Genomic DNA, 11,782 nt, shown 5'->3' with positions numbered 1-11,782 from the left:
AAGAAAAAAATTACTTAATGATACTTTGCTTGGATGCTGTAAATTTATGCCGTAAAGAAATTTGAAAAATAAATGTTGTAACCCATATGTACACATTGGAGATTTCCAACTTCCAAGCTTCAGTAATAATAGATTATAAAATATCCATACATTATGAAAAATTTATACATTTGACGCTTGGTAAAATTGTTAAGCTGAAAAATCACGTAGTTTAATATTCAATTTATTGAATTAATAGTTGCTTTGAGGAAAAGGTAGCCATTCTTATTTTGATTCGAATTTAATTTGCCTTGTGCAAGTTTTTAAATTAAAATCATCTTCCTTGTTTTTTTTTTTTTTTTTTTTTTCCCTTTAAAAGAAAACTGCGAAGCCCTTGCATAATAATGTTTGGACATAGATCATTTTTATAATGTAAATTTCTATGTTTTGCACAAAAATAAACTGTTATATTATTATACATAATGATATACATAGGTGTATATACGTAAGTTCTTATTCATAGAAAAGAAAATAATATTGTAAAGAACCATAAAAACGTGTACATGAACTATAGATTACATAGAATAATTTGTAATTACTGTACAATGTATGTATCTACGTGTATAAGTTCTGATTCAACTGGTTCTGTTTTGTTTGCTGCGCAAAGTAACATTTACCTTGCGAATAATAAATATAAACAATCGCTGTAAAAAGAAATAATCATAATTATGGCAAAGTTTTATGGTCAGAATTATAATTATGTTACACAAAAATTATTGATTTTCAATATCTTGTTCTTCTCCCGATCTCCAGGAGATTGGTTTCTGTTTTGTATGAGACTTTATGAAACGTAATAAGAAGACTACGTAAATCACTGAGCATGATCTTTTAAAATTTACGTTACGAGCTATATGATTGATTCATTAGGATCATTGCTGTAAAAAAGATACAATATTTACACCTGTATGTAGGACAATTTCCTTAGAAAGGAGCTTGCTAACGGCTTGCCAAGTTTCATAATTGAGGTGTATCGACTGCATACCAAGCAATTTTCACATAGCATTTCGCACTTACATTCTAATTCTCATTTTTCAAGGATGCACGGTACGCTTCTCAATTATGGTTCTTTAGATCTTATCAGTGAGTTTGTCACTCTGGTTACATTCGTTATAATAAAAAATGTCCATTCTGTTTTGATCTACCGTGTAAGGGATAAAAAAAAAAACTTGTTACTTGGTGCAATCTTAGATATAGTCTATAAACATCGTCATAATATTATGCTATAGTATGGTATTACTGTCATCCAAATAAATATGTAAACTATACTACTATAAATGACCTAATCTGTTGGACGATACAAGTTTATATTAAATAAAATAGCAATATATGCAATTAGCTCTACATAGATTCCTGCTGCACTGACCAAAAAAAAAAGCAGAGAACGCATGTAAGCGTGAAATGATTGTCAGATTTTTATAATTTGTCGCGTTCACAAGTCTTACAATTTCGTACCTGAAATACAAAACAGCAGATATTCATACAATCGGTTTGGCCTGTACACTGTACGTGTAATTTAGTTGTCGCTATTATTTTAGTAAAATCTGTTATAATTAATACAAATAATCAATAAAACAAAGATTATGAAATACCATTTATCATGTTATATCGCAGCTGTGTTATACGTTCATATTTCTGTTGCATTGAACATAAAATGTTTGTATCTATCGTAGTATTATGTATGAGAATAAGTTAATACGCAGTTGTTACGAGTTTGATGAATTATCCCTCTCACGATACCAAATTATTAATTATTTTCTTATAAATGTCCATTGAGTAATCTCTGTATCTTCTGATCATTTTTCATTATCCCAGCTTTTACTTGGCGTATTTTATCCAACTGAACTTTGATATTGCCTTCGATGTCTTTGAGAGTTCCTTTCATGGGTTCTATAAATTCTTCTGTCGAACTGGCAGAATAATAACAAAATTTATGCGTACTTTATATAGTTATTTGGAATGTTATCACTGCTTTAACAAGAGTGCCGCATTGCTGTTTTTAAATATTCAGTAGGTAGCGGTGCACTGACGAATAAAGATAATTGTCTGTTGTTATTTACTCACATTTGCTCTTGGTGTAATTGTTCACTCAATTGATTATATTGACTTCGCCATTCATGTAGTTCCCTCTGCATCATTTCTACATCTTCCTGTTGAGCAAATACAGGTCGTTATGCATGTAGGTTTAAAAAACTGCATCTTTGCAAATAAACAAAATGGTCGAAATTTTCTGCAGCTTTCTATGTTCTCAATCAAGATGGTATATAAATATAAAAGTAATTTTTTACCTGTAAATAATCCAAGAGTTTACCCAGTGGATTCGTCGCTCGTGTCAAAGTTTGAATAGAACCTCGCAGTTTATCAACTTCTTTTATTGTTGTTTCACGATCTCTTCTTGATCCTGCTTCCCATTCCTGTAACAATATATACGTGAATTGTATCCTATTGATTTGAAAATATATTCAGATTTGCTGGCCCGAGATACCGGTGGATCAGAAGATTGATTTGATAAAGTAGCAGGGATTTAAAAACTTGTGGCCGGTTAAACGTGATGTTCAGTATGCAATAAAGATATTCAAATATGCTCACAATCTCCACCTTCTTGGGCATAACATCGACATTGTCTGTATTGATTAATTCTCTTTGAGTCTCCAAGATTTGAGCTACCAGATGTCCATGTTCCTCCGAAAGCTGACTTTCAGTCCTAGCTAATCCGTCGATGTTTAGGGAATCCCCACTTCCACCTGTCTCCATTACAACCATATTATCAACGTCGTCTTCCTCTTTTGTGTCAAAATTTTCTACGATTACATTAACAGTGCCCATTGGAGTTCTGAAATAAAAACGCAAGCACATTACAAAAAAATACACCTGTGTTAACGCTCAATTATTTTATTTTCAATGACCAATGACCCTGAACTCACGTTATATCTTCATTTAAAATGAATTCAGTTTTTGATCGCAACCTAGGAGCTGCAGGTCTAGCGCTCATTGGCCTGGCGCTGGGAGGACGTAGTGAAGTTTTTGGTCTGATTACTGTCGTCTCGGGAACTCTGTAAACAAACCACAGTAATAGTTTGAATATTACTAACGTTGTTTTGGTTTGATTGCCGGATTATAAAAACAAAAAATCGAGCTATTCATTCAAATTCAAATATATACTTATTGGACTGACATTGCTGTATTTGTGGAATCGTCTGGGGAACCTGTAGGCTTTGGTGGTGGAGAACCTGGATGCTCAAAGGTGTACTGTTTTTGTATTTTGTTTGGTACTGTATCTGATTTTGATGATTTATGACTTGGTGAGAGCAAGTTAGTTGCTTCTCTTACTTTATACCCAGCTGAAGATTTCGGTTTCGATTCACCGTCTAAGGAAGCTGAATTTTTTTCTGCACTTCTCTTTGTCCTACCATCAGAATGTGAGCTTCTACGAGAACCATCATCATTTGCGCTTGTTTTGCCCTTTGTTTCAGCAGATTGTTTTGTTTCTGGTTCTGATATTCTATCAATTGGTAATTCCGTTTGGTTATTACCTTGTTGCAATTTTATTTGCGTGTCTATCGGCGAGTTGGCACTACGCAACAGAGATTCTGTCCTCTTGTGAGTAGGTGAATTTGTTGAATCGGATAAAGCAGGTTTCGTTTTTGGGGAGTCCAACGTTTTTGGCGATGCAGGATCTTCCTTTGGTTGAACTGATGCTGAGCGTCTTTGTCGTCTTACCGAAGATGGCCGTTTTTCTTCCTTGGACTAAAATGAATTTAATTATACAATCTTTGAGCAACATTACAAGAGTTATGGATCATGTATTTCGCAAATGACTGTCTTTTCTAATATCAGCATGACGGTCTCCAAAACTAAGGAAGAAAATACTTTTTTATCAATAAGAGTAAAAAAAACCTAGGTATAATAGAATATGAATTCTAACTCTGATTTCTTGTCACCTCAGCAGAAGGAATTTCAACGATCTTTTCTTTTTTATCCCCTCCCTTATTTTTTGCTTTATTCTCTTTTTCCTGTTCGCGTAGTTTTTCTCGTTTATCCTCAGCGCGGGTTTTGATGTCTTTGGGTGCGGCTTTGCTGGTGCTTGTAGACTTCTTCTTTTGGTCAATCGGAGGCTTCTCTTTTTCTTTTTCCACCAGTTTTCTAGACTGTGAAGACTGTCTAGACACTGGTTTCTTCGACTCATCTTTAGTAGCCAATTTTGATTTCACTGGCCCCTTAGATCTACCATTAGTATTTTTATAGTGTTCTATTGCTTCTGCGCTGCTGATCTATTGTGAAAGAGAAATGATTACACAGTGATACCATTTTGAGCAATGAGTTTACTATTTTAAAAATAACTAAAAATTATCCATTGAAATTACCTTTTTGTCAAGCGCTTTTCCAATAGCCTGCAGTAATTCATTGGTTCGAGTGGGTTCATGTCCAGCGATGACCTTACTGGGTCGTACCATGAGATTATTTCCAGTAATCAATTCTGAAATATTTAACTTATTTCGTTAGCTGTTTAGAATAGCGAGGAAGAATTTTTCCATCTTGGTTATTTGCGTCTTTTTTTCACTTACTCACAACATCAATTAGTTTTGTTAAATACGCAAGCTTGGTGTCTTTGTCTTTTATATTTTCAGAATTCAATTCATCCTCTGTAAAAAGACCATCGAGAAATCCGGTTTCTCTAATAACCTTTAACATTATAAGAATATTGAGCATAATAAATTAGAAGAATAATTTCAAAGTTTTGATTTCAAATAAGGGCGAGCAATTATGAACCATGAATTAAACAGGAAAAATAGCGTAATATTAACTAACAGTATTACCGATGAGACTATATCGTGTAGAAATCTAAAGGGAGGTTTCTTTAACAATTTTTCTGTGAGCGGTGGTTTTTTAAAATATTTGCCAAGAGTCTCTTGAGTTTTTTTAATCACTTCCGGCTTTACGTCTTCCGTCATTTTCTATTATATATTGAGGAAATAAAATATGATGTTTCAAATGTTGGAATAGATTTGACAGAAGCTGATGTTGTATACGCATTGGTTGCTCTTGGCGACGGATCACGTGATCGGAATTATAACCACGTGATCTTCCTCCACTGAAATATCTTCCTCTCGCCACGCGCAGTGCAGCCAACATTACAAACTCGAATTGGATTGTGAGAAAAAGCTTAACGGTAAAGAAAAATACAATATTTCTTATAAAATTAACTATGATTATAGCATTTGAAAATAAAATTCTTTTTCTACTCGTGTTATTTTCATCAAAATATCTTCGAAATTGAGAATCTTTCTTCACAAAGGCGTGCCCCTTTATGTAGGCCATTTTGTAATGCGTCGTGTCCCAAGGTGGACGTTCCATCAGGGGCAAATGTTCGTGTTTATACATTTTTTCCCAGTCTTACTTTAATATTGACACATTATTTACTCCAAACTGAGTTACAAACCCGATATTCTTGTTTATATTTAGGATAATACGTGTTTTGTACTCGAAACTAACAAGCTGATCAACGTCTAATGCACAGGTATCATAGTGCGAGCTTGTAAGTAAAGAGATTTGGAAAACCATTGATCATCGCTGCGTCGGATGTCAGGGAGATTCTCTCCCGTTATACTGAAAGCATGCCGCGTGTTATAGGTAATTACTTGTCCCCGATGATCACTCATCGGTCCCTTTCATTCGTACGTATATTTTTGCCAAATCTACGAATTTACAACGTTATAAATGTTGTCTATTGCAGAAATCGTAAAGATAGAACATCCCGTTCCGTCAGGGAATGTCGAGGAGGCTGTTGAACTTTTGTTTGGTATGTAGTAGCGCAGTTACCGAAAGTGGCTGTTCATACTCTTATTCTATTCTATTCCTACTTATCTTTTCTTCTATACAAATCAAAATTTTCAAAGATAAAGGGGTAAACTAACCATCTGTTCAACACCTGTTTGATTTCGATTGCAGGCGACTCACAAAACGAAAATGCCATACAGGCTGCAGATGCTCAGGAGGAGAATGAGCTACTCAATGGACAGTGTAAGGACAAAATTAGTGTGTATTTTTAGAACTTAGAAGCGCAATTACTTTCATTCAAACTGGTGATAAGTTGATTTCGTATTTTTAAAATTACTTTCCTTACCATTTGAATTAGGTATTAGAATAACCGTTAGAATTTAATTAGAGTCAATTAATATATCATCAACAATAATTAAGTTAAAAACATGCAAAAAAAATATTCCATAACATTGTCAAGCAGCCTTTTGCTACTAGAGTTAATCAGATTTTTTTCTTTAAATGAGCAATGTAAATATTAATGTCTCAGTAAATTACTGTTACAGATGAAGTTTTTTATACTAATACACGTGTTTCCATTACAGCTGCATCACACGAAGCAGATCATATAATTGAAATTATAACAGACTACGAATGTGTGACCTGTCGTCGTATATTCAAATCGGAAGATGTAAGTTGACTTACCGTTTATATATCCTATTAAGTATGCTATAACAAGAACTAACGAAATTAATACTCCATAGCTTTTATTAACACCGATTTTATATGATTGTACTTAAATTCAATATCAAAAGTTTCTGGGCTAGATCTTTATAACATAAAAAAAATCTATTTTTGCAATGATTCTGATCAGAAACATCTTCATTCAAACATTAATATTATATACATTTTTATTCAATTCTACAGTTGCTAAAGGACCATTTGGATGTATGTCGAGACGAGGATGACCGTTCAGATGCTTTAGAAATCGGGCAAATAACTGGCTATGATTCAGACGACGAAGAGTACGTCGAAGAACCAGACGACGTTGGCACAAATTCAGACGGTGAATTTTAATACGGGTGCAAACATTTGCACAAACTTTTGCGACGTGTGCTAGTAGTATTCACTAACAATTTACCATTCATTTTTGACTAGGTGGCAATACACTGAGAAACAACAATCTTGCTGCTGCGATAAAACCTGTGTCCGTCGATAAGTGCCATTGTTGTGGAGAGGATTCGTTAACGGCACATACAGACGGATGTTTGAAATGCGATCACTGTGAATTTTCTTTCAAAAAACTTTCTGCTCTGGAAAGGCACATGGTCGTGGTTCATTGGATCCAGCAAAATTTCACTTGCAAAGTGTGCGACGTTGCATTCGCCAATAAGAAAAGTCTAACCAAGCATCATTACACTGTTCATGCTAAACACCAAGTCTTTAAGTGAGTGAATTATTTTGGATAATTGTTTCATTATTTATTCAAGAATTAATGATAAAGCCGAGAAATACTTTTGAAAGAAAGACCTATTCAGGATTTCAATAATTTTCTGAATTCTTTTAGGTGTGAACGCTGTGACAAATATTTTTCAAGGAAATATCATTTGGATAGACATGTTATGCAAACTGGATGCGACGGCGTATCTCGCGCTGGATTTGCTTGTCAAGTGAGTTTCGCATTTCCAAATATATTGTCAAATTCTACGTATAAGCTCTGGTGTATATCGAATCTAACTTTCGATTACAGGTTTGTCACAAGGAATTCACACGCAAGGACAACTTACGAGAACACTTGCGTATGCATGCAGGAGCGCCACAGAGACAGAAAAGACAGGCATGTGCACATTGTCCAAAGAAATTTTACACCAATCAACAATTAGTTATTCATGAGCGTACGCATACCGGAGAACGCCCCGTTGCATGCGATCTGTGTCAAAAGAGTTTCCAGTCACTTCCAGCCATGAAAAAACATCGACGTGTTCACACGGGCGAGAAACCATTTCAGTGCAAATTCGTAAGTATAAATATTTTTTGAATTCATATACTTTGACAAGAAATATTACACTCTATCAACATACGCATTATGAGTGATAGCCTAAAATTATGTTTAACTATGGATCCAATATAGACTGACTATGCATAATTTAGGTTTTGGTTTGAAAACAAGCGAAACGCTTAGAAAAATTATTGTTAGCTTACGCATACTTGTGTTTGTTATTACTACTCTTTGAGTCATTGAATGAAAAGATATTGAACAATGAAAGAAAAAGTCTACATCCCAACTACATGTATGCCATCAATTTAATTACAAGCAAACAATAAGGATATGAAGAACGATCAAAGTAAGTTTCAATGCAAACGTATTAAGTAATGTAAATATAGGGGCATTTCAACCAAAACCGACAAATTTTAGTCCACGTTTTTACGACAACTTTTTCAAAATTTTGATAAACCGTATTATTCGCGTAAACAGAGAAAAATTCACACCAATTTACAATTTTTTACCTAAACATAACGAAAACTGCCTCAAAGAGTCAAACTTTCATTTAACTTACTATTTATTTCAATCAGTTTGCCCATTTATTGACGCTTACTTAGTAATGTAATTAATTTTAGAAAAAAGGTAAGTACGTAAGGTAATATCTAACATATTCATCAAGACAGATGAAAAACATGTTTCCCGGCTGTATTTTTTGTCAAATACTGAATCAAATTACTCGATGAAGCGTAAGCTAATAATCATTGTCGTTTCTTGAGTTACGCTAACTCTTGAAAGTTCTTACACCGTAGAATGGGAAACATTGTGCATGTACAGTGTGTTTCTATACAACTGACTCCATGTGTGTGAATTTTTCTCTACAAAATTCAGAAATTTACCTAACATCATTATGATAATTAAAATCGTGGAAATGGTTTGTCGGTTTTGGATTGAGTACCCCTATATTTGATTAGAGATTACACGTGTTTTTGACAATATTATGAACTTGTGAAATTTAAAATGATTAAAAATACAAATTATGCATAAATATTCTCAATTCTAAACTTGAAGAGTTTCACCAAAGCTACGTTTATTATACATTGCTACCTACATATATTTATTTTCACTGTCTTCTTTTTACCAGTTTAATTCGACCACCAAAAGACTTATAGCATGATACTGGGATAAATATATAGATTCAGTTTTTTTACTAGTCACTTTTGTTGGGTAGAAAGTATCCTCTTCTTAAAATTACCAATGTAAATAATACTGTAAAATTAAAGATACCCTAACGAAGACAAATTATATACGCTGTGAAATAGCACTTATTTTTTACTAAAATATGCGGTAGTAATGATGATTCTTGATGAAACATTTTATGCTAGTATTACTACCAAATTTCATACAGCACCTTGATCGTATATATTCCGTTTCACTTTCAGTGTGAAAAAAGATTTGCGGCACGTGAAACTTTGAATCGCCATCATCGTACACACACGGGAGATAAACCACATGTATGTCAGTATTGTGGTAAAACATTCATACAAGCAGTTCAGCTGCGAGCGCATGTATTTCATCACACAGGCGAACATGCATTTTACTGTGACATTTGCGGCAAGGCCTTTAATCGTAAAACCAGGCTAACAGTACACATGAGATTCGTTCATCAAGGAGCTGCACCATTTGAGTGTGACTTGTGCAAAAAGTCTTTCATTCGCAAAGAGGACCTTTCAAGACATTACGTTCTTCATACTGGAGTTAAACGTAAGTTGATCACACAATTCCTTATACCCGTACAGGTATATGAAATAAAGGTAGAAGGCGCACCTGGCGAATAGAATTGTAAATTCATGAATTACATCTTATTTCAGCACACAAATGTGACAAATGTTCGAAAAGATTTGCAGTCAAGTCGGCGTTACGTGTTCATATGAATACGCATAGACGTGAGATGCCACAGTCTTGCGACGAATGCGGACGTGCATTCATTAGACAAGATTGCCTGATGCGGCACATGCGGACGAAACATCGAGATATGCTGGAAGATGCTATGGCGGAAGCTGAGAAGCGTCGCTTGCAGGAACAGTTATGTAAAATTGCTTCTAGCGCAGCTGCAAAGACAAAAAGTGTTGGATCAAATGTCACTCTATCTCAAGATAAATTACTCAAAGCTATCGTTGATCTACTCTCGTTGCTTGTTGAAGAAGAAACATTACAGGTATGTTAATTATATCTGGTATTGAATGTTCTCCACTATAATATGAAAATATGTTTTTTGACGTACATTTTTTCAAAACCGACAGTTTAAGAGAATCAATTTTTTGTGCAGGCATTCGGTTGGCCCAAAGCACCAATTCAAGATGTCCTGGAGGCCGTAATTAAGCGTTGTGGTCATCAACCCATTCCATCGGACAGTGATTTACTATTTGCTCAGCGCTTAAGAGAGAATGTAAAGATATTATTCACAGTTGTGATCGAGGATGAAACTGTTAAATCATTATTGACATCACAAACTGTTGACGAGGTAATATTACACGTTTTAAAGTTATCCAAAGAAAAATAGGTAATACGATGGTTCAAAAAATACTGATCAGAAGTCATAAATTGCTTGAATATTTCAGTACTTTCATACTTAACTGTTTTTTGTGATTGTTGATTCACAAGTTTAGTTACGTGCGATCGTTACAGAACAAAAATTTTCAACGAATAAATTTCTCTACCATTTCGAACCAAGGTGCACTTTTTAGTACGCTATGGACATCTGTGTAAAAAATAAGTATGATAATCGTGGCAACTTTGGATATATAGTGATTTTTATTATCGTTGTAAGCTATGCAAAGTTGAAAACGATAAATGATAATTGTTTCCTAAAAATATTAACAAGGTTCTGCTAATAATTATCAATTTCTGAGGTTTGCATCCCCCCACAAATTATAAGTTGGCATAGTAAGCAACTCTTTAATTCTTTAGTATATTGTTAGTTACTCTGTACATTGCGTAAAGTAAAAATCTTTACAATTGTTTTAGAATATGAAAACTTCATATTCTGTAATGCCGTAGGTATTAAATTTGTCTATGTTATTGAACAAATTATGAAATTTACAATAAACTCATAAATAGGCATGTCAGGTTATCCAAAAGCCACACAAATACTCTAATAGAACGATTATAGAATTTCATTACTTGAAGGCTTGAACGTTATTGTAAGTAACAATAACAAGGCTAATTGTAACCGGCGAAAATGCGTGTGGAATTAAATAATACGGCAGTGGGAGCATTGATGTTAAGCAAAGCTAATTCTTCCTTCTCATTTCATACTGAATCAACATTGAAGATTAAACATTTCGAAATCACTGTTATCTGTTCTTAATACGTTATTGGTCATTGGGATTTTTTGACCAAATTAATTATCGAAAAACATAAATTCAGTTATTAGGTGCTTTCGTATATTGAATTTTCGAGTTGACATTAATTCATAAATCCACTTATTAGATTGTTACTTTTTGTAGTTATCTAATATTTAAAAAATGTTTGAAGTGACAAAAAAAGAAGGAAAGAAGAAATTATTACTAAGGTAAATTCATGCGACTAAAGATGAAGTAAGGTAAGATTAATGCTTACTGGTAGAAGTATGTTCTGTTTAGTATTTGGGATAAATATCTATGATGCATTATAAAGGGACTTTGAAAATTTTATCAGCTTAGTTAATTGATTGCCAGAATACACCAAAACAAATCAATTGAAGAAGATAGATTTCTGTTTGGCGAAAAAGTAAAAACAGCTTTGATTTTTTCATGTCATCTCATAATACAAAGAACATTACACATAACGACTAATTCGACATGATCGGGCGACCGGGCAATAGATGGCTTTGGCATGATATAACTCTGTCTGAAATTACATGTAAAATATTTATTTCTCGATGTGTTATCGGCCAAAGAAAGACCTCAAATTTATTACAGCAATAGCCCTGGCAACATTTCTTTGCATACGATGTAACAATGTTAT

General features: G+C 33.8%; 2 protein-coding genes across 6 annotated transcripts; one reads left to right on the top strand and one right to left on the bottom strand.

The window, feature by feature from the left end:
- Positions 1-359: 359 nt before the first annotated feature.
- LOC124407977 (TRAF3-interacting protein 1) lies at positions 360-5,998 on the bottom strand. 5 transcript variants are annotated; one of them, XM_046884599.1, is made up of 11 exons: positions 4,854-5,238; positions 4,602-4,719; positions 4,401-4,513; positions 3,978-4,307; positions 3,367-3,783; positions 3,199-3,266; positions 2,961-3,089; positions 2,626-2,869; positions 2,325-2,450; positions 2,101-2,186; positions 360-1,946 (listed from the first exon to the last, which is right to left on the bottom strand). In XM_046884599.1, the coding sequence occupies exons 1-11, from the start codon at positions 4,986-4,988 to the stop codon at positions 1,796-1,798; spliced, it is 1,917 nt and encodes a 638-aa protein (XP_046740555.1). In that variant the 5' UTR covers positions 4,989-5,238; the 3' UTR covers positions 360-1,795. The 5 variants fall into 5 exon arrangements, with proteins under 5 accessions (XP_046740555.1, XP_046740554.1, XP_046740556.1 ...); XM_046884598.1 differs by having other exon boundaries at positions 3,212-3,285; positions 4,854-5,234; XM_046884600.1 differs by lacking the exon at positions 4,854-5,238 and adding an exon at positions 5,952-5,998 and having other exon boundaries at positions 3,212-3,783.
- On the top strand, positions 5,370-11,645 carry LOC124407979 (zinc finger protein 2-like). The gene is made up of 11 exons (XM_046884602.1): positions 5,370-5,667; positions 5,771-5,836; positions 5,986-6,057; positions 6,399-6,484; positions 6,721-6,859; positions 6,952-7,240; positions 7,361-7,463; positions 7,544-7,810; positions 9,217-9,538; positions 9,646-9,992; positions 10,104-11,645. Exons 1-11 carry the CDS (start codon positions 5,652-5,654, stop codon positions 10,335-10,337), a joined length of 1,941 nt encoding a protein of 646 aa, XP_046740558.1. The 5' UTR covers positions 5,370-5,651; the 3' UTR covers positions 10,338-11,645.
- Positions 11,646-11,782: the final 137 nt, after the last annotated feature.

This window comes from Diprion similis, chromosome 7 (assembly GCF_021155765.1).
Source record: "Diprion similis isolate iyDipSimi1 chromosome 7, iyDipSimi1.1, whole genome shotgun sequence".
Lineage (NCBI taxonomy): Eukaryota > Metazoa > Arthropoda > Insecta > Hymenoptera > Diprionidae > Diprion > Diprion similis.
This window is presented reverse-complemented; position numbering and strand designations above follow the sequence as displayed.

Bases quoted from the DNA above. Each gene is read 5' to 3' on its own strand.
- LOC124407979 (XM_046884602.1), top strand. The intron at 5,837-5,985 runs GTATGTAGTAGC...TTTCGATTGCAG, and splicing joins GGCTGTTGAACTTTTGTTTG to GCGACTCACAAAACGAAAAT. The intron at 6,485-6,720 runs GTAAGTTGACTT...TCAATTCTACAG, and splicing joins GTATATTCAAATCGGAAGAT to TTGCTAAAGGACCATTTGGA.
- LOC124407977 (XM_046884597.1), bottom strand. From the start codon at position 4,988: ATGACGGAAGACGTAAAGCCGGAAGTGATTAAAAAAACTCAAGAGACT. The intron at 4,514-4,601 runs GTAAGTGAAAAA...TAAATATTTCAG, and splicing joins AAAACTAATTGATGTTGTGA to AATTGATTACTGGAAATAAT. The intron at 3,090-3,211 runs GTCAGTCCAATA...GTTTGTTTACAG, and splicing joins GATTCCACAAATACAGCAAT to AGTTCCCGAGACGACAGTAA.